Source organism: Sinocyclocheilus grahami, unplaced genomic scaffold (genome assembly GCF_001515645.1).
Source record: "Sinocyclocheilus grahami isolate Dianchi unplaced genomic scaffold, SAMN03320097.WGS_v1.1 scaffold115.1, whole genome shotgun sequence".
Taxonomy (NCBI): Eukaryota; Metazoa; Chordata; class Actinopteri; order Cypriniformes; family Cyprinidae; genus Sinocyclocheilus; species Sinocyclocheilus grahami.
Window position 1 is genome coordinate 1,232,515 of NW_015505294.1, and position 19,118 is coordinate 1,251,632.

Below are 19,118 nucleotides of genomic sequence, written 5' to 3' on the forward strand. Positions count from 1 at the left end.
TTGCATGCTCCGTTTACCTGGAAGCCGCCAACTGCATGGCAGGTGTGAGTACGCCACACTCGGTCGGGTTTTAGTTATGTGTGCATCACGCGGAAACCTCATCCGTGACGTCTTAATGTCCCCTTGGGGGACGGGGAAGCGAGGGGTCAGAGTCCTCGCAATTTATGGGCTTCTAATTTAAAACATTTTTGCTTTTAATTAAAGAAACGGCCTCTGTTTTTATGGCGGTTCAGTCCTTCTGTGCTGCCGCCATCCAATTTAATTATTTTGATGTAGGTAATTAGCATTTGTTGGCCATTGTTGGGTTGATTTGCATATTATATTGGATAATTGAATGAGGGTTGATGATTGAATTAAGGGGGCGTGACAGATGATTGGTCTTTGTGCTCACATGGGGGAACTTAAACGACGAGCGGGTTGGGAATAACGCCTCGTGAATATTCATATCTTCCCAGCCCACTTTGTTAATTGGAAAAAAGTCTTTAAACTTGTGACTTCCCTCCAGGACGCAAGCTGCTGTTTTATGCTGCCATTTGGCTGCATGTCAGGGTTTATTATTAAAAACAGCAGCAACACTGGCAGGTGCTCTGGAGAGAGCTGGAAATAATAAGGTGAAGCTATTCAGCTAAGTTGCATTTTGGCTAAAGTTCTTGCTGGTAGGTCATGTGAATTTGAAGTTTATTGAATTCACCTACCACATGTGTGCAGCCACCACAAGCTGACGTGATGAATTGTGACTTGTGGCATCATTTTACATTGCTGTTAGTTGGCTGTTTGCAGGTGGAATTTTGGTAAGCAAAAGTTGAGCGCATGTGTTATTTGCATGTTTTTACCCAGTGTCACATTCAAGATTTGAAATCTTTGGCCATTGTCTAATTGAACCATATTTCCACTTTTTATTTCTAGGTAGTTGATTCATAACATTTTTTTAACATCAATATTAATTGAACGTAACAGTTTTTATGAATGTATATGTAACCTGTGTAACTTGGATCTTGTAATATGTTTAAAGAACATTTATGATCTTCTTCTTTTCCTTCACTATTATTCTGTGCACAAAACAAATCTTGAGGATATCATTTTATTCGTCTTAAAATTATTTTTCATTATTGAAAAAAATTATATTTTTTTCATTTTTTAGGATCAATTAATTCTCAACAAATTACTTATTTTATTCAGCAATGATGCATTAAGTGTCAGTAAAAATTTGTAGATTGTTATAAAAGGTTTATATATCAAATAAATGCTGTTTCTATTCATTAAAGATTTCTGGGGGGAAAAATTATTTTCCACAAAAAATATATATTGATAAGAAATAAAATCTGCATATTAGAATGGTTTCTGAGGGATCATGTGACACTGAAGACTGGAGTAATGATGCTGAAAATTAACTAATATTAATTAAATTACATTTTAATATATTAAACATCTATATTAAAATAGAAAACAGTCATTTTAAATGGTCACAATTTAACTGTTTTACTGTGTTTTTTTTATTCAATAAATGCAGCCTTGGTGAGCATAAGAGATTTTTTTTTTAAAGAACATTTAAAAAAAAAAAAAGTGGTCCCACTTTATATTAAGTGGCCTTAACTACTATGTACTTTTAAATTAATCATTTGGTACAGTGCACTTATGTACATACATGTTTTTACATTGTACTTATATTTAAAAAATACCTGCATGTAATTACATCTGTAATTAATTTCTGTAATTACATTTATAATTACACTGTTGACCCATCTCTTACACCTTAACCCACCCTTAAACCTACCAATACCACCAAACCAGTCCCTAACCGTACCCATATCCCACCTCAATAGCAGCAAAAGTGTTTTGCAATACCATATGAACACAATGTTCACAATGATGTAAGTACATAGTAGTTAAGGCCACTTAATATAAAGTGGGACCAAAAATGTGTGTGTATGTATGTATATGTATGTGTGTGTGTATATGTATATGTATATATATATATATATATATATATATATATATATATATATATATATATATATATATACACACACACACACATACTGTATATATATTAGTCTTTAACGTTGTTTTTATTTTGATGGAAGAAATGGCAATGAAGAGAAAAGTTACTGCCATGGTTGCCTGCTAAATTTCAAAATCAACCACATTGAGTAATTTTCTCTTCCTTGTTATTTTTCCCATCGACTAAATATACAGTATGCCTGCAGCAACACCAACCAATCACAAAAAGCACTTCAGCACAGTTAAACTGAACAAACATCAGCGTAGATCTTGGCACTGCGGCCCCGCCCCTCTCCACTCGGATACTTGCCAGCGTCAGGGGCCCTGGTATATGTCCACGCGGCTCTCGTACAGGATAAATGGAGACTGGAGCGGGAATATTTGACTCTTTCAGACTAATGTAAGCACTGGCAGAAGACAAAGACGGCGCTGACCCAGGTCTGTCTCGCAGCACTGCGCACTGCTTCGGCCCGCCTGTGTTTACATGTGTGCATCTGAGAAATAATGCAGCTCATAAAGGCAGGAAAAAGTACTGGTTGACATTTGTTCTTTCCACATGGAGATTATTCAGACCCTCGGTCACAGAGCCGTTTAGAGCATGAGATATACACCGTCATAGCTGATAGGAAGTGTGTTTGTACTCAAGGGGGGCATAAAGACTTTTGAATGATGGCCAGCAGCAAAGAGAAATTCATTTTTAATATTGTTTTAAGTCAACCTGAATTCAAAATAGTCTCCGTTTACATTTTTAACGTACATTCCTGCTCTTATTGTGAACAATTCATCAGAGCATGTTATTACAAATTAAAAAATGTCTGTCATTTTTCATCAAAGAAATGACTTTCTATTTTGGCTGATGTCACATACAGTACCACTATTGAAAAAGCATGCATTAAATAAGACATTTATAATGTAACAAAATATTTGTTTTATTTCCAATAAATGCTGTGAATTTGAATTTTCCATTAAATAAATAAATGTAGTGTGGTTTTTGCAAAAATATGAGCAGCACAACTGTTTTCAACGATGACGATAAATTGATAGTAATTCAACATTGGTAGGAAATGTTTTTTGAGCAGCAAATCGGTATATTAGAATGACTATTTCTGAAGGATCATGTGACACTGAAGACTGGAGTAATGATGCTGAAAAGTCAGCTTTGATCACAGCAATAAATTACATTTAAAAATATAATCCAATATAAAAGAGCTGTTTTAAATTGTAATAATATTTTTTAATATTACTGTAATTTCTATCAAATAAATCATGTTCATCATGTGACACACAGCAGCCACAACAGCACTTATGTTTTATTTTTTTTATTTTTTTTAAACATTCCCAAACGCATTAACTGAATTATCATGAAATACCTTGATTCTCACCTTTACAGATTATGTTGATCTATAGTGGGCGATGGTCAAAGTTACCTAATAATGTAATCTATTAACTATGCATAAAAAACCTGTCTGTTTACTTAATTAACATATTTTAATACTGCCATAACACATTTTTAATACTACTGAGTTTATATTTAATGTGAATTTAACATTGCAAGTTAGGCTACTAATCATAACACTTAGGCTACAGAAAGAGTGCAAAGAACATTTTCACTGACATTCTAGTTCGAGCACTCTCAAAAACTCCCATTAAAATCACTGAAGCGGTTTATACTATGAAATTAATATCTTACAGATTCATACAAACATTTGCACTTTGTAGTTTCTGACGAGAGAATTCGCCAGAAAGAGGTATTCAGTCAGCGAGAGAGTGAACAAAACACCGGCATTTTAGCAATGACTCATCTGAACACCTCTGATTGGTCATTGCATTCATAAGCTCAACAGCATCGTGTGTGATTGGTTATAATGCACAGTGCTGTAAAAACGTCTGTCTCTGGCTCCGCGCCAGCCAGCGAATGCAGATTTGAATTTAGCAGCTGATGATATGACGCGCTGAACGTTATAATCACACCGGTGTGATTGTATTAAATATATAAAATATCGGCTATTTTTTGTCTTTTGGAAGCTGCATTCAAAATCCACTTGGCTCAAAAATCTGAGGGGGCACGTGCCCCCTCACTTTGAACGGGCATGACGCCTCTGCTTGTTGACCATTGTTGTTGTTTTTTGTTTGTTTTGTTTTGTTTTTGGCTGTGAATTAACATTTACTTAGCATGCTAATTCAAATCCGGCTCGCATAGTTGATTCTGTTCATTACTCTCAATTCAAAAAAAGGTTATTTCCAAGTTAAAATGAAATTCACATGTCTGTAGACTTACTAAACATTAAGTTACTATCCATCAAGTATTGTTCAAAAGATTGTGCCATGTAAGGGTTTTCATATTTTTTTGTCCAGCCAATGAAATCGGCAAACTTCCTCATGCGTAGCTTCTAAGGCGATTCCAGGCAAAAATCTGTTTTTATTATCTATAAACACTTGGTGTTTTAGCGACGATAGCAAGGTGAAGGCTAACAACCCTTTTAGCCTGTAGCCCCTACCCCTCCAAAAGTGCCAGACTGAGCCAATCCACCGCACTCACTTGTATTATCTTCTGCCTCCCTTCCTTTTTCTCTTTTACGCCTATAGTATCTCTCCTTCACACGTATGATTCTTCCCTACAATTGCAGGGCATCTCCTTTGCCCTCAAACCTTGGGCTTCTAATCCTGGTTTAACTGACATTTGAAGCGCTTCCTTCAACAGTCCATTACTTATGTGATAACCCAACCCTCGTTGATTAGATGTAACAGACCACCGCAGGCCAATGTTATGGAAATTCACCAAACATCTTTGATTTTCTTGTAACAGAGATTGTAAACGTTGCAAGCGGACAGCCGTGATTGACGACTGAGGAAGATTTACGGCCTCCCTGAAGGGTGAATTCAAGTTGAACATACTATTGAATATTGTCAATTTTTCCAGTTTTTCATCTGTTTAATTTTGTTTGTTTGCCCATAAATCTTTCAGAGTTCAGGGCTCCATTTGCGTCTAATGCTGTGTTTGAGCATGATCCAGGTCCGATCGGCTTCTCGAGAACAAAAGATTATCTTTCGAAGGATCGAAGATGACACTTGATTTATTAAGTAAACAGTAGGTAGGTAAGTCAGTGATCCTTTGTCATAAAAATGGCTCCGCTCGCCAGTGTATTGGCAAAGAAGCGTTCTTTCTGCTAGGAGAGATGAAAACCAACAGATCTTTTTTTGTCTTTTAATTTTTATGTTTATGCTCGTGTACCAGTCGCCGTCAGGTTGTCTGGATGGACTGTTAAGAGGGGGCGGTAGGCGTTGTTCAGATAAGGCCTTTCAGCCATAACTTCCTCTTCTGAGTGCGCTCTTTGCATCCTTGTTTGTAGGCAGACCTCCTGTCTTATCAGCGGCGTGAACATTCTCTCATCCTCTCGGTTTGGTTCATCTTTAAGGCAGAGCTGTAGATTTGTAGTTGTTTTGCAAGAGCGGACACATCCCAACGAAAAATTGCTGAGGTGTCTTGGCAGCATGGGACACTTGCATCATCTCCTCCCATTTATATTGAAAAACAACAGTTAGGCCTATTTCACACTGTACATGAAACTAACACAGATTTATTTCATTGTCATTCTCACACGCAAGCAATGCCGTGCTAAACAGCAAAAACATAGCTGCATGTAGAGTTTTAGCGCTGAGCTTGTTTTATCCTGCTTAACATGCTGAAAATATGAATAAAATGCACTACAAAAGTATTTAGCACTACGGTCCTATGCAATATAGGCGTTTATGAAGCAATATAAAATAGAGCAAACTGCTCATCCATAGTTTGAAGTAGTGTAAAAATTTAAATAATTTGAAAATAAAAAATAAATGAATAAAAATTATAAGTATTTTATATTTATATAGACAAGCATCGTTTTGTTTCTCTTGGGTCAACTTAACGGCAAGTAAATCCTTTCCAGTTAATATTTTACTTTTATCAAAGTATAAATTAATCTTTATACATTAAAATATATAGCTGCAAGAGGGTCCCTTAAAAGGGGATCATCCTTTTTAGGGGCTTCGAAGAGTTTGAAAACCCCTGATTTAAGAAATGTATATTCTGCCCCTTTGGAGATTGGTATCTGTTCTGAACAGATTTAATTAACATCCCTCTTCATGCAAATTAGATTTCATGATGGTCAAGTTTGTAATAATTATCAATGGTCAGCTTCCAATAACCTTAATTTAATTCCATTATTAAAATAAATACTTAGTGTAGTAATCCAGAAATCATTTTGTTTCCCGGATATAGTTTTAATACACATTTGACCGTAGGAGAAATGCATCTCTGGATTTGCATTCAACCCTTGTGTCCGATACAAAATTCAAACAACACTTTGCACAAGCCAGTTCTTTTAACAACCCTAATAAGGATTGTTTTATAAAGACTTTTTTTAATCGCAATGGCTCCACACATCTTACTGGCCATCCGTTTTACTGTTGCCATTCATCTCTCCTCGGCCGCTTTATCAAGTCTTCATCAAAGAACAAACCCCTGGCCCACAGGTCTCCTTCCTCTTCACCTTGAGTCGCTCAGAGTGTGCATGTTTGCGTTTCACTGTGTTAACTTTACGCTCCCTTTGTTTTCAGTCGACAGGCCGGGAGTTATGTAATGGGCCTCCCGTAAAAGCATGGCCCTGTTTGAAAACTCCAGTGGTCTCTACTTAAGACCAACACTAGACACTAGGCCTTGTCTCTTCCCTTCTTTATGGCCATCTGTGTTAAAGTGGGGGAGGAATCGCAAGTTCAAACGCCCGCTGTTGCTTTTATGATGTCAATGACTGAATGGATACCTCTACAGACGTTGGTACAGGAGGACTTGGCCAAGGTCCTAATCCAAGTTTGGGGCCAGTTAGGGGCAGGGTCATTTCTCCCGGCCAGAAGGAGGCGGGTGAGTTCGTTGCCTGGGTTGGGGCGGTAGGTAACCTCTGAGCTCTCAGAGCTGTATGTCTCCCCTCCGCGGACACTTGAAGCGGGGGCTCATTGTTTAGGTGTGTGAAGATGAAGCACTGCGTGCTGAAGGATTATGAGATGGCTGCATGATTTGTGGGCGGAATGTCCACAAAACCGCAACCCCCACAAATGGACGCAAACTCATACTCTTCTCACATTGGGAAAGAATGGTTTCGCAAACGATTTACGCAAATTCGTTCTGCCTTGCAAATTAGATTACGTGTACAACAGAACGCAGATATCTATAAAAACTAAACCAACTTTAAGGGAGCAAATTGAGATATTGGCAACGAATTAAAACCGTACTTGCGTGAGATTTCGAAATTAGGAACTTGGAACATCGAAAGTGTTTGTCAGACATTTTAGCATTGAACAAGCTGACAGAAAGACAACTAAGATCTTTACATGCAAATAGAAATTGGTGAAAATCTAGCTCAATTTGAAACAAAAAATCAGCTCTGTATAATAAAAATTTTTGGTCTTAAGGCCCATTCACGTCAAGAATCATACATATAAAGATAATAACTATTAGTGTCCACACCAAGGCACAATAACGTTCTGTTTATTATAAACGTGCTGCAATTATGTTGTCTGCTGCTTTAAATGCTCAAGCCCTTTAAGGCAGGATGGATTCTGATTGGTTGTTAATGTTTTTATCATTCATCAGCTGGAAAAAAAATGTTTCCAATTATATCAATATCATTATCGATATTCTAACAATATCGCTTCTCTGTAATAACTTGTATGACCCATGAAATTTATTTTCAAGACCTCATAAGTTTCAATTAACAGGTGCCGGCTGTGTTTTGTAGTAGTAGTTTATAATAATTGACTGTAAATTCTGGTGTTTATTGGCTAGTTTTCCCAATCCAGTCAATTCTCAAAGAAAAAAGTCAAGTCCTACCCAACGTCCTTCACATGGAACAGTCTGTTTGTAAAAAAAAAAATTAATTTGCATTACCAAGCATGTTGTCAGCTTGTTGTATGACGAGTAATTAGTCTAAAGTTCTGAATACCCACTGAAGGTCCCAAGGGTTCATGAGGTAAACAGGTATCCGGTGTGTCTGCGACATTGTAATTTTTAACAATCTCATGAATGATTAGAAATACAGCAGTATCTCTACCACTCCCTAGTCTTGTCCAAAACTGATGTGAGAGATTGATTCTGTACTCTCTGCATTTGGCCGAAAAAAGACTTTCCTTAATCTCACCCACCGTTTTGACACTACGCAGCTCCTACGCTGAAAACAACCAGATGTTTTACACCATTTGTTCCATAGTAGCAGAGTAAGAGCATTAATTTCAACCCTGTGAAAAGCTTCTGAATCATGGTGTTTAGTCGACAGATGCCGGACGATCATGGACGAGACTGTACTCCAGCTCTGAGTACCATTAAAGGGCTCCACAGTGGTTTGTTTTAGTCGTTTCGGCCAGGCATCTTTAAACAGTTCCTAATACAGAGTGACATGGACCTAAAGCCTTTGAACACTGCTGTAGAACTACATTTTAAGGCGCTTCACCCTTTAAATGATAAAAGTAGTGAGTTATCGCTTTGTTTGTCATGCTCTTAAACCCTTGAGGGGTATTATTAAAGCGGTGAATGCCATGGAAAGAGTATTGTTAAGAGTATTTTTAAAATCTTGTAAATCCTGGTAATTTATGTCACCCTTTTCCCTGGGAATGTAACCCCCTCCCTTATGGTTTGCATTTGGGGCTGAGCAGCAATGGACGGATGCGTGTACCTGTAATAGGGACTGTTTAACACCCCCTCCTTCTCTTCATCTTTCTCTTCCCAAATCCCTCTAGTCAGGATTTACTGTGGTGACCTCCCAACTCTCTGATTCCTTTCCCGGGAGTTGAGGGCCTTCCCAGGCTCCCAAACCCTCGGAGAAATGCTTGTAGCATTTAGGAGCTATGCCCCATTTTTTTCCCATCCCAAGCACTGCGTTTAATCAGTCCAGGCCTGCGGTGATTTGGTTTTAATTCTAAGGGGTGGGCCGGATTTAACGGTGTGATTGAAGGCAGTGATAAATGGGAAGGTGGAGGGGGGCCATATGCCTGGTACAGACTCCATTACGGGTATTACTTCATTTATTAAAGTGGGACCGGGCTTGTTTGCGTGTTTCGCACAAGGTTCAACTCCAAAACCTGACCCACAAACATGCATTTCAGCATGTTATAGACCTTAATATAGAATAGATGGTTCTTAAAGGTTGTGGTGAGTGGTTGCACCGACATGAACCTCAGTGAACGACCAACATTTGAATCCTGCTCGGAGCCAGCAAGGGTAATAGAACTGGATGGGTTACGTTGGTGCCGTGACCCGGATGGGAATGAGTGTTAGGGAGGTGAGTGTAACGGAGGCCAGCTAGTAAGTGCTGTGGAGGTAAGCCTCACTCCCCTGATCTCAAGAGGCATACTAGCGACAAACGCTAGAGGCTGCGGTATTTAGTGTCCTTGTGAGTGTGCCCACTTCCCATGCTGGAAACGCATTTTCAAATCCTGCTTGGAGCTAGTGTTGCTTTCGTCAACGAAACTTATGACTAAATATCGTTGTCAACGAACCTTTATCACGTGATGAAGACGAGACGAGACGCAACGTAAATGCTGGTCATGTGACGATGACTATAATTAAATGTATAATGCAATATTGTTGACGAATAAAAACGAGACTAAATGTGGTTTACAAAATAAAAACTATGCTAAAATGTCTCTTAATTTTCGTTGACCAAAACGAGACGAAACAATGTTATAACGTTATTTCGTCTTGTTTAGTTGCGTTATTATTATTATTTTGCAGTATTTCTGTCTCACTTCAGGGGCTGCATCAGGTCGCACTGCGCAGACACAGGCGACGTCACTTCCTCAAGCCCCACTCGCGGCATTATTTAGAGCAGTGTTTCCCAACCGGGGTGCCGCGTCTGTCGAGAGCAGGGGTGCCATGTAAAAAATCCTTTAATATTTTTAAATTGCTAAAATGTTCAAAAAAGCTGCTATTATATATCCATTTCTAATGTCGCCAATAATTAGAGATACACCGAAATTTCGGCTGCCGAAAATTAGTTCACCGCTCAGGATTAACTTTCACGTGGTGTGAAGCTCTGTGTATTATCCCGCTCTATGTGTGTGTTCCACTCATATACTGTTCATGCTCATCGAAACAGCAAAGTCCACTCAAAAATCAAGCTGACGGGAAACATCGATGTAGTACAGTATTGTTTCTTTCTGCAATAGCCCTACTGTGCTGTAACAAGGTGTGGTAAATGGGCAACTCTGGTAATGCTGCCATCTCATTAATTGATCTGCTAACCGTTATGCTCATGTGTCCTCTGATGATAATAATAGCTTTCTAGGATTAAACATTATTTGGATAATTGGTAAAAAAAAAAGAAAAGATCTCTTAATAGCCCTACTGTGTGTTAGACCTACCTGAAAAACTAAAAAGCAATTTATTTCATTTCTATTCAATTCAAAGTTTTACATCAAGCTATCTTGTGCTACTGCAACAAAATTACCCAGCTGTAAATTCAAAAATACACTGAGTGAGCAAAACTGTTTAATTACCATTATAACTTGCTATCGCACAATGTTTACATATGACTAAAAGCCTACATTAAAATCTGTCATATAAACTGGTATCTTCATTAGAAATTAGCCTACTGATTGCCACCATTGATAGACACATTTTTTTTATAATATTAAAAATATCTGTATGACATTATATTCTGCAGTTCTTCCCTGTTGTACCGAATATATATACTTTTCAAATGATCACATCGAAGTTAGAAATTCAAATATTGTGACAATTTATTTTGTAGGGTGCCACAAATTTGTTAAAATTTCCAAAGGGTGCCGCGACTAAAGAAAGGTTGGGAGAAACTGATTTAGAAGATGAAAACCAAACAAAGTTAAGTCTGACACAGAGAAAGGGACCGATGGCCGGCCAGCCATTTAAATTTAAATTTATGTGTGTGTACTTCTAACATGTTTGGTTGGTAAAATAAATGTTGTAAATTCAAATCAGAGCGTCTTCCGTGTCTGGAATGGATGTATTCTTGAGTCTATAAGGTAACAATAATATAACAAGATAACCTTGTTTGAAATGGGTTTGGCTAAAAGAAAATTTTCGTCTATACTACTAGGTACTTATACTATATTGACTGGGTTAAATAGAATTGCATTTCTAAAACTAGACTAAAATACAATTTTCATTGACTAAAACTAGACTAAATGTCATCAGTTTTCGTCGACTAAAACTAGACGAAAATAGTCATGGATAATTCTGACTAAAATAAGACTAAAATGCTCAGACTTTTAGTTGACTAAAACTTGACTAGACTAAAAAGAGTATGAATGTGACTAAAACTAATAAAAACTAAAATGACAGCATCACACAAAGACTAGACTAAAACTAAAATTAAAACAGGCCGCCAAAAACAACACTACTTGGAGCAAGGGGAGTAGAATCAGGGGGTTTATATTGGTGCCATGACCCGGATGAGAGTGAGTGTTAGGGAGGTGAGTGTAATGGAGGCCAGCTGGTAAGTGCTGTGCAGGTAAGCCTCACCCTTCTGATCTCAAGAGGCGCACTAGCAACAGACACTAGAGGCTGCAGTCTTTAGAATGCTTGCTAGCGCACTTGCCTCCAATGCTGGAAACGCTGGTTCAATCCCGCTCAGAGCGAGTGTGGTCAAGTAGAACCGAGGGGGTTACAGCAACATGCTAAGGCCAATTGCAAATGCATCTCTTGTGTGTTATTTGTGTAGCACAGAGTTACTACCTATATAAAACACTCCAGATATTTAATTTCAGTATTTATTTAATGAAGCTGTTAGCATAGCAACATGCTAACGTTAAACTCTATTAAAGTTAGTTGTAAATTGAGTCTCCTGTGCGCAACTTACAAAAAAACAATCCAAATTGGTCTCTTATGACGTTACGTGTCCATTTCAATGCTGGGTAGCAAGGCAGCTCCAATAGGTTTTGGAACCGAGCTCGAGTGTGTCCTCCCATTGGGCAAATCTGAACCTGTGTGTTCAGCGTACATGCTTAGCAGAAGTGGATGAGGCATCTCTGTCTGTGTTTTATGGAGTGTAATTGTGCGCTGGGAGGCACTGCCCTCTATTTCTCCTCTTAATGGCTGTTTGTGTGTTGTTTTAGTGGCAGATTTACGTGTGGGACGGGCAGTGAGGGGCTGGTTGATTTACAGCTGTGGCTTTGGCCTCACTGGTTATGTGTGTGTGTGTGTGAGCTGTCCCTGTGTGTGTGTTCCAGGTGATTGTGCAGTCTGGCCGCCAGCCCAGCGTGTTGCAGAAACTCTGTCAGCTGCCGTTTCAGTATTTCAGCCACCCGCGACTCATCAAAGTGCTCTTCCCCTCGCTCATCTGTGCCTGCTACAATAACCTGCAGAACAAGGTCATCCTGCAACAGGAAATGAGCTGTGTGCTGCTGGCCACCTTCATACAGGTAAATCGCTCGGCCTTCACTCCATCACTACCGTGCAATTCAGACTTTGTTTCATGAACATGTCCACAAACTGGGTTGCTCCCTTTAAAAGCGATATGCAACTGCAAAACTAGAAGTCGTTGGAAACGCATGTACCAAATAAATCTCGTAACGCATGGGATTGAAACGGTGCTTTATTTGAAACTGTTCAGTGATATGAACTTTTATCAACTCTATCCAAAACTCAAAAAATTAAATAGAAATTCAGTACTTTCATAATGTTATCTTAAGTGTAATTTCTGCGCCGCTAGCGTTGCCAAACTGACTAGCAAAAATAGTGAACATTTTTCAAACAGCCTTCCCTCAATACTTCTATCTTCCTCTGGTCAGACAAACAGATATTCCCTCCCCCAAAATGTGTGTTGGATGAACCAATAGCGTTAATCACATTTCACATTCACATTTCATGGGAATCAATATACAGCTTTTGGTTGTATGTAGGTATTTATCTGGGATAGAATCCTTTTTTGGCATCACTAAATGGAGTAAATAATCAAATGTGTTCATTTTAGTTTTACAAACATGTCTCTGAATTACATATTCCAGCTGTAAAGGGGTGATCACACTGACAACTGGAAGTCGTTGGAAACACATTTACCAAATCTCAGGAACACATGTGAATGAAACACTGCTTTTTTCGCAAAATATTCTTTATTCTTCATTCGTTTTAGCAATGTTCCGATTTTTCTCTTAAATTCAATTCGCAGCTCGCTATTGTGAATGCCCCTTAACAGATTTACTCAAGCAACCTGTGCAAAAATGTTTGCAATAAATTAAACAATAAAATTCAATGTATGTTAGAAAATCTAAAAGAGAATTGTATCCAGGCTATCATTTAGCATATTTTAGAACATTTACAAATTGTTATAGTAAATGAACTGGAATCGAATCACCCCAAATCATACCCAAATTTTAGATTTCATGATGCATTGCATCTTTTAGTAAAACATTAACAAGTTACATTGTAAATTTCTTCTTTTCATTAAAAGTGTGTTATTTGTCTACTCCCTGGGAATCGAACCTATGACCTCTGGGTTGCTAGCGCCCCACCAGCCTCACTAAAAGAAGCAGCTTCCTTTGCTCAGATGGATGGTTTCCTCTGTTTGAGTGGATCTACCTGCCACTACTTGAGCCTCCTGTAAACACCCTCTCCCTTGATTTTGTTCCTGGCAGCGCTCTCCACACCACAGCACCGCTGCCATTACTTACACCGAGATTAGCTCCAACTCCAACAAGGACAAGGAATCGTCAACTTGTTCAAACAATGGAAAGACGCTGACAAAGTCACTTATTGACACTGACGACAAAAGCTTCATCCACTTCATCCAAAACTCAAAAAGAGTTAAAATAAAAAAAAGAGATTTAGCAATTTAATCTGAAGTGTAATTCCTGCACCACTAACATAACCAAACTGAATGTTTAAAGGGGTCATATGATGCGATTAAAATTTTTCCTTTCTCTTTGGAGTGTTACAAGCTCTTGGTGCATAAAGAAGATCTGCAAAGTTCCAAAGACTAAAGTCTCAAATCCAAAGAGATATTCTTTATAAAAGTTAAGAGTCAACCACACCTACCTAAAACGGCTCATTCTAACACGCCCCCACATGTCTATGTCACGATGTGGGAAGATTTGCATAACGCAGTCCAAAAGAGGACGATATCTGCTTCGTCATGCCTAGAGCTGATCCGTGCTGGTCGCTGAGGAAATACATCAACTTTGCGCTGTGGATCGCCGGATCGGCTTTCACCGTGGACAAAGCGGAGTCCAGCCCGGGATTGTCATATGTGGTTGCTGCAAGCCCTCCGGACGCTCCTTCGTCGAATCCACCGGCCGAGCCGTTCTCTCGCGTCTGCTCACACAGCGTCACACACGGGACACGACTAGAAATCAGTGGTTAAGTTGTATTTACAACACTGTTCCAGAACAGTTCAACCCAAATATTCAGATGTGTGCAGCGCATTTTATGGAGGACTGTTTCCTGATCCTGGTAGAGTAGACTACAATGCCGGCAGTTCTGACTCACAGGTTTTTTTTAAATATATATATATAAAGAATTTGCCACTGATGATTCAAATGAGAGTTTTGAGCAGTGTAGAGTAGCGCTTGTTTGTCATTTCTCCGATTACAAATGAAGACATGGTTTTGTGTTTACGCGGCGCGATGCAATGCGTAAAAAGACAGTATAAGTCATTATAATCCGTAATTATGTCTCCACTGGATGCAACAAATGCCTCGTTTATAATGGGTTTTAATGTTTGTCTCATCGCTCCGGCCGGACACGGCTTCACATTTCCGTCACACGCTTGAGGTATTCGGCCAATCACAATGCACTGGATAGCTGGCCAATCACAGCACACCTTGCTTTTCAGACCGATGAGCTTTGTAAAAATCGACTCATTTCAGAAAGGTGGGGCATAGAGGAGAAACAATAATGTACAGTATGTGGAAAATAATGTGTTTTTTTAACCTTAAACCGCATAAACGCATTTCATTACACCAAATACACAAAGTAATGTTCTTTTTAGCAACATCATATGACCCCTTTAATAAATTCAAATGGTTTACTTATAGTTGGTGTTCATATATGGATAGGATAGAAGGACAAACTTTGCCAAGTGGAATAAAGTGGAATTTGCCTTTGTGTAATCTAGGACTGTGCCACCAACGAGAACCAACCGGACAGCAAAGCTTCACATCTAGGTAAGGTCTATATAAGGTCTATAGACTATTTGCTAAAATGCATGCATGCATTTTAAATGTAATTTGGTACAAATTTCTAACCCTTATGTTGTCTTCCAGTCATTTTGGACCTGTAGATGGTTTTCTTTTGCCTGAAAATGCTAGTTAATGCATTGGACTGAAACTTACTAACTGGAATTTTTTTTTTTTTTTTTTTTTTTTTTTTTAAGGTTTTTTTTCCTTTTTTTTTTTTTTTTTTAAGGATTTCTTTCCTACCTTATTGGTATTTCTGATCAAATATTACTGGCTTACCAAAAACAGCTTTTTGCTATAGTATTACCAAATACTGGATGGAAATCTTATCGACTTGTTTCCTTTCAGTTATCTCAGGTTTTGTATTTATTTTTAAAACTGATTTATTGTAGGCTTCATTGATATGAGCTTTTTCAATTCAGTTTTTACATGAACATTATCCACAAATAATGCTTGAGGTGCATAAGCTCAGATCAGTGAGGCCTGCGATCAATCAGTTCCAAAAACAAATACAAAACCTGTGCTAATTAGAAGTAAACAAGTTGAGACAAACTTTGAATCCAAGATTTGGTGATAATATAGCATAATGAGAAACTTACAAGCAGTTTTTAATAAGGCCGGTCATTTTTGACCAGGAACACCACATTAGGTTAAAGGATTTTCAGCGCAGCACAAGGGTTAAATATACATATGGGATTCAATATTTACAACTGACAAATGGATCCAGAAATCCACATATTCCATTCTAAAGTGCGTTAGTTAAAAATAAATGTCTTATTGCTCACAAAAGAATCCTTCTCTAGCATTGATTTAATGCTTTACTTCCTGTGTCAGTTCTAAAGCTCTGATCTTTCCCCATCAGAGAAGGGCTGGGCTCCTCTGGACTACTGCGAGCTTTCCAACCGCTTCCCCAGAGACCAGTGGGACTCCGCACTTCAGTTCTTCCTCAAGAAGCAGGAGGAGTGAACTGCAGTCATTTACAAGAGCACATTACACACATTGATGATGAGCTGAAATGTACACTCTACAATGCAAAGCTGTGCCGGAGGGGTTTAGGGTACGAATGATGCCGGTAATCAGACCATCATCCCAACCCGTCAATCAGTAGTGAGGCATTCCTAGTAGTTATCCAGTAACTGTATGTTAACACCTATATATTAGCACACACTTTGACTTCTCGCACATGTATTTATAAGCAATAGAATGTTTAGGGATTTAATTTACAGGATTTTTACCTTAAATACATTGTTGGACGCATTCATAGTGATCTGCAAATCTCTTTCTAAGCTTTCTAAGGTTAGTTTAATTGTTAGGTTTGAGTGTGACTGTAATTGTGTTGTTTTGTACATAAAAAGATATTGGGGGATGATGCAGAATAAACAGAAGCACTCGTTTAATTAAGGGAGAATGAGTTACCTCATCCGGTGGTTTTCTTGTTCCAGTTTGTTTCTATGCATAAAGTGGAAGATTTCTTCCTGTAGCTGACATGCTATGATTTTTAATAATTTTTGTTGTGATTTTTTGCTTGTTTTATACTGTAATTTATACACCGTGAAGATGTATTCTACACATTTTTTTTACTTTAACGCATTGAAGCACTTAAGTTTAATTTAAGACATGGACGTGTTTAAAAAAATATTTAAAACTGCACAGTCTTTGAGTTCTTTCATTGTAGCTTGGTTTGAAATATTGTCTACCAGAAGATGTTTTGGATATTTGAATATATACGCAGTCGAGAGCTATAGGGTCTCTAATTTTCAAGTCTGGGACAGCTAATGAAATTGCTTCTATTTTGAGTTTTTCTAATTTAATACAAATGTTTTAACTTGCAAACATAACCATTTGAGCACAAATTTAACTTGAAAGAACAAAAATAATTACAGAATGTCTTCGTATTTGCTTTTTCATTAAAAATGCTTTTTAACGAAAGTAGCACATAAAGTTTGTCAAACCTCATCATGATGTTGTCCAGCACGATTTGAGATGATCCAAAGGACATCTGACCATCTGTACAAAGAGTTCACATCGGTTTATAATATTAGTGACCAGAAATAGTACAGAATCTGAAATATTTCTTGTACTTTTTTTTAAACTGTGAAGTGTTTTAAAATTCCTACAGCTTTGTTTATTTCCAGTTTTAAATCAGATTTTGAATCTCAGATTTTAATGTGGTCTCAGACGTTTGGATCCCTCTATAAATTCTGCAACTTGACTCTAAAATATATCTATAATCACACCCTTATACACTATTCCCATGCATAATTGTGATGTTTAAGCATTCTGGAGGTTATTTAAAAAAATTAAATAAAATACTCTTTTATTATAGCTATAAACATCTCTATATATAAAAAAAAAGCAACATGGGATGTGTTTTAAGTGAGAGCTTTTATTGGCTAACTTGCTCATTTATTCGCAGGGAAACACAGTGGAGCTGGAACCTGCAATGTTGGTTACACGGCATTGTAAAAGGGTCTTCACTGGCCCTGGGGCACCACTAAGAGCCCGCTGTTCTTCCGCTCAAACCTTCTCTCTCTCATACACTTTTTCTTCTCACACTCAGTCTATGTACACCGCTTGTCTCTTTTCTGTACCTGTGTGAGTCACAGCAGCTCCACTCCGCCGCCGAGCCTCTGGGTCAGACCCACCTCAGTTACACAAGACCATCACTTCTGCTCCAAATGTGGACAAAAAAATATTCAATTACGGTCATTTGGGTTGTCCGAGACTTTTTAATACATTGCTTTTAGATTCAGTCTTGCAAAATGGATGTGTTTTATGTGAGATCTTTGGACTTTGAAATTGTAGCGGGTGTATATGTGACAGCTCGAATGGGAGCTGTTTTTGTAGACCGGTCCGTTATTTGCTTTTTCAGAGCATCGGAGCTCTTGACGTTCTGGTGGTTTTGGCAGACTGAAGTGAACTCGAACAGAAGAACGCTGTGGCCCTTTCCGTCCCGTCAGCTAATGAATCATGAGCGTTCGTGTGTTTAGGAACTGGATTTGTTTGCTAAATCTGTTGTCTGAATGTCTTTTTCTACATTTAATTAAGAAATGCGGCTGTGAACGTGTAAAAAAGAAAGGTTTTTATGGGGACATTCAGAATGTTTTATAGGTGTACAAAACGACTTTAAGAAATGAACATCATTATCAACCGCACCATACTAAGAAACAGATTAACTGTATCTGTAGGAAAATTAGTATTTAAAAAAAGTGATGTAATGGCAAATTTCTGACAATTATTTAGGTACTTTACGGGTTTGATTAATGGCAAAGCGCTTCGGGATTTTATTTAGTTCAAGTTTATTAGGCTAGTTTAAATGTTTGTTTCACTAAACAGATTGGTGTGAAAATTTAATTTGTGTTCAAGAATGGCGAGAGTTATTTTGCAGCATTTTATGCAGCCTAAGTTATACTTGATATTGTTCCTTTTTTCTTATTTAAATGCCTTTGTATTTTTTCCAGTTTCCCCCCAGTTGATTTTCATATACCTTGTCAATTTTACGAGCTTTTTATATATATATATAATAGGCCAACCAAATTGACATTTTAGGCAAATAAATATTTTTTTTTTACAACAGGCAAAACTAAAATATAATTGAAGAAAAGCCCTGAATGTGTTTGACTTTTCTTGCCTCTTGTCAGCATCCAAAATATTTGGATGTAGATTATTTCGTTATATTTCAACACTGTAAAAAATGCTGGGTTGTTTCAACCCAATTTTGGGTCAAATATGGACTAACCCAGCTGTTGGGTTACATTTTTACATAACATTTTTAACCCAAAAGTCGGGTTAGTCCATATTTGACACAACCCAGCATTTTTTAGAGTGAAGGTTTGAGGTTGTCTATTGTGACAGCTTTCAAAATTAATTGCAAGGAATAATTTAAACATTTGAACCAACACACAACATTTCCATAAAGGGACATGTAGGCTATTCGATGT

At 37.9% G+C, this 19,118-nt stretch overlaps 1 protein-coding gene across 1 annotated transcript in view; it reads left to right on the forward strand.

The window, feature by feature from the left end:
* Positions 1-17,019, forward strand: part of LOC107589352 (S phase cyclin A-associated protein in the endoplasmic reticulum-like) — a 101,834-nt gene extending 84,815 nt beyond the window's left edge. Inside the window, exons 23-25 of the mRNA XM_016277765.1 lie at positions 12,235-12,426; positions 15,117-15,165; positions 16,040-17,019. Of these exons, the coding sequence (XP_016133251.1) occupies positions 12,235-12,426; positions 15,117-15,165; positions 16,040-16,143 (345 nt within the window). The 3' untranslated portion in view covers positions 16,144-17,019. The remainder of the gene's footprint in view (positions 1-12,234; positions 12,427-15,116; positions 15,166-16,039) is intronic.
* The last annotated feature ends 2,099 nt before the right edge of the window (positions 17,020-19,118 follow it).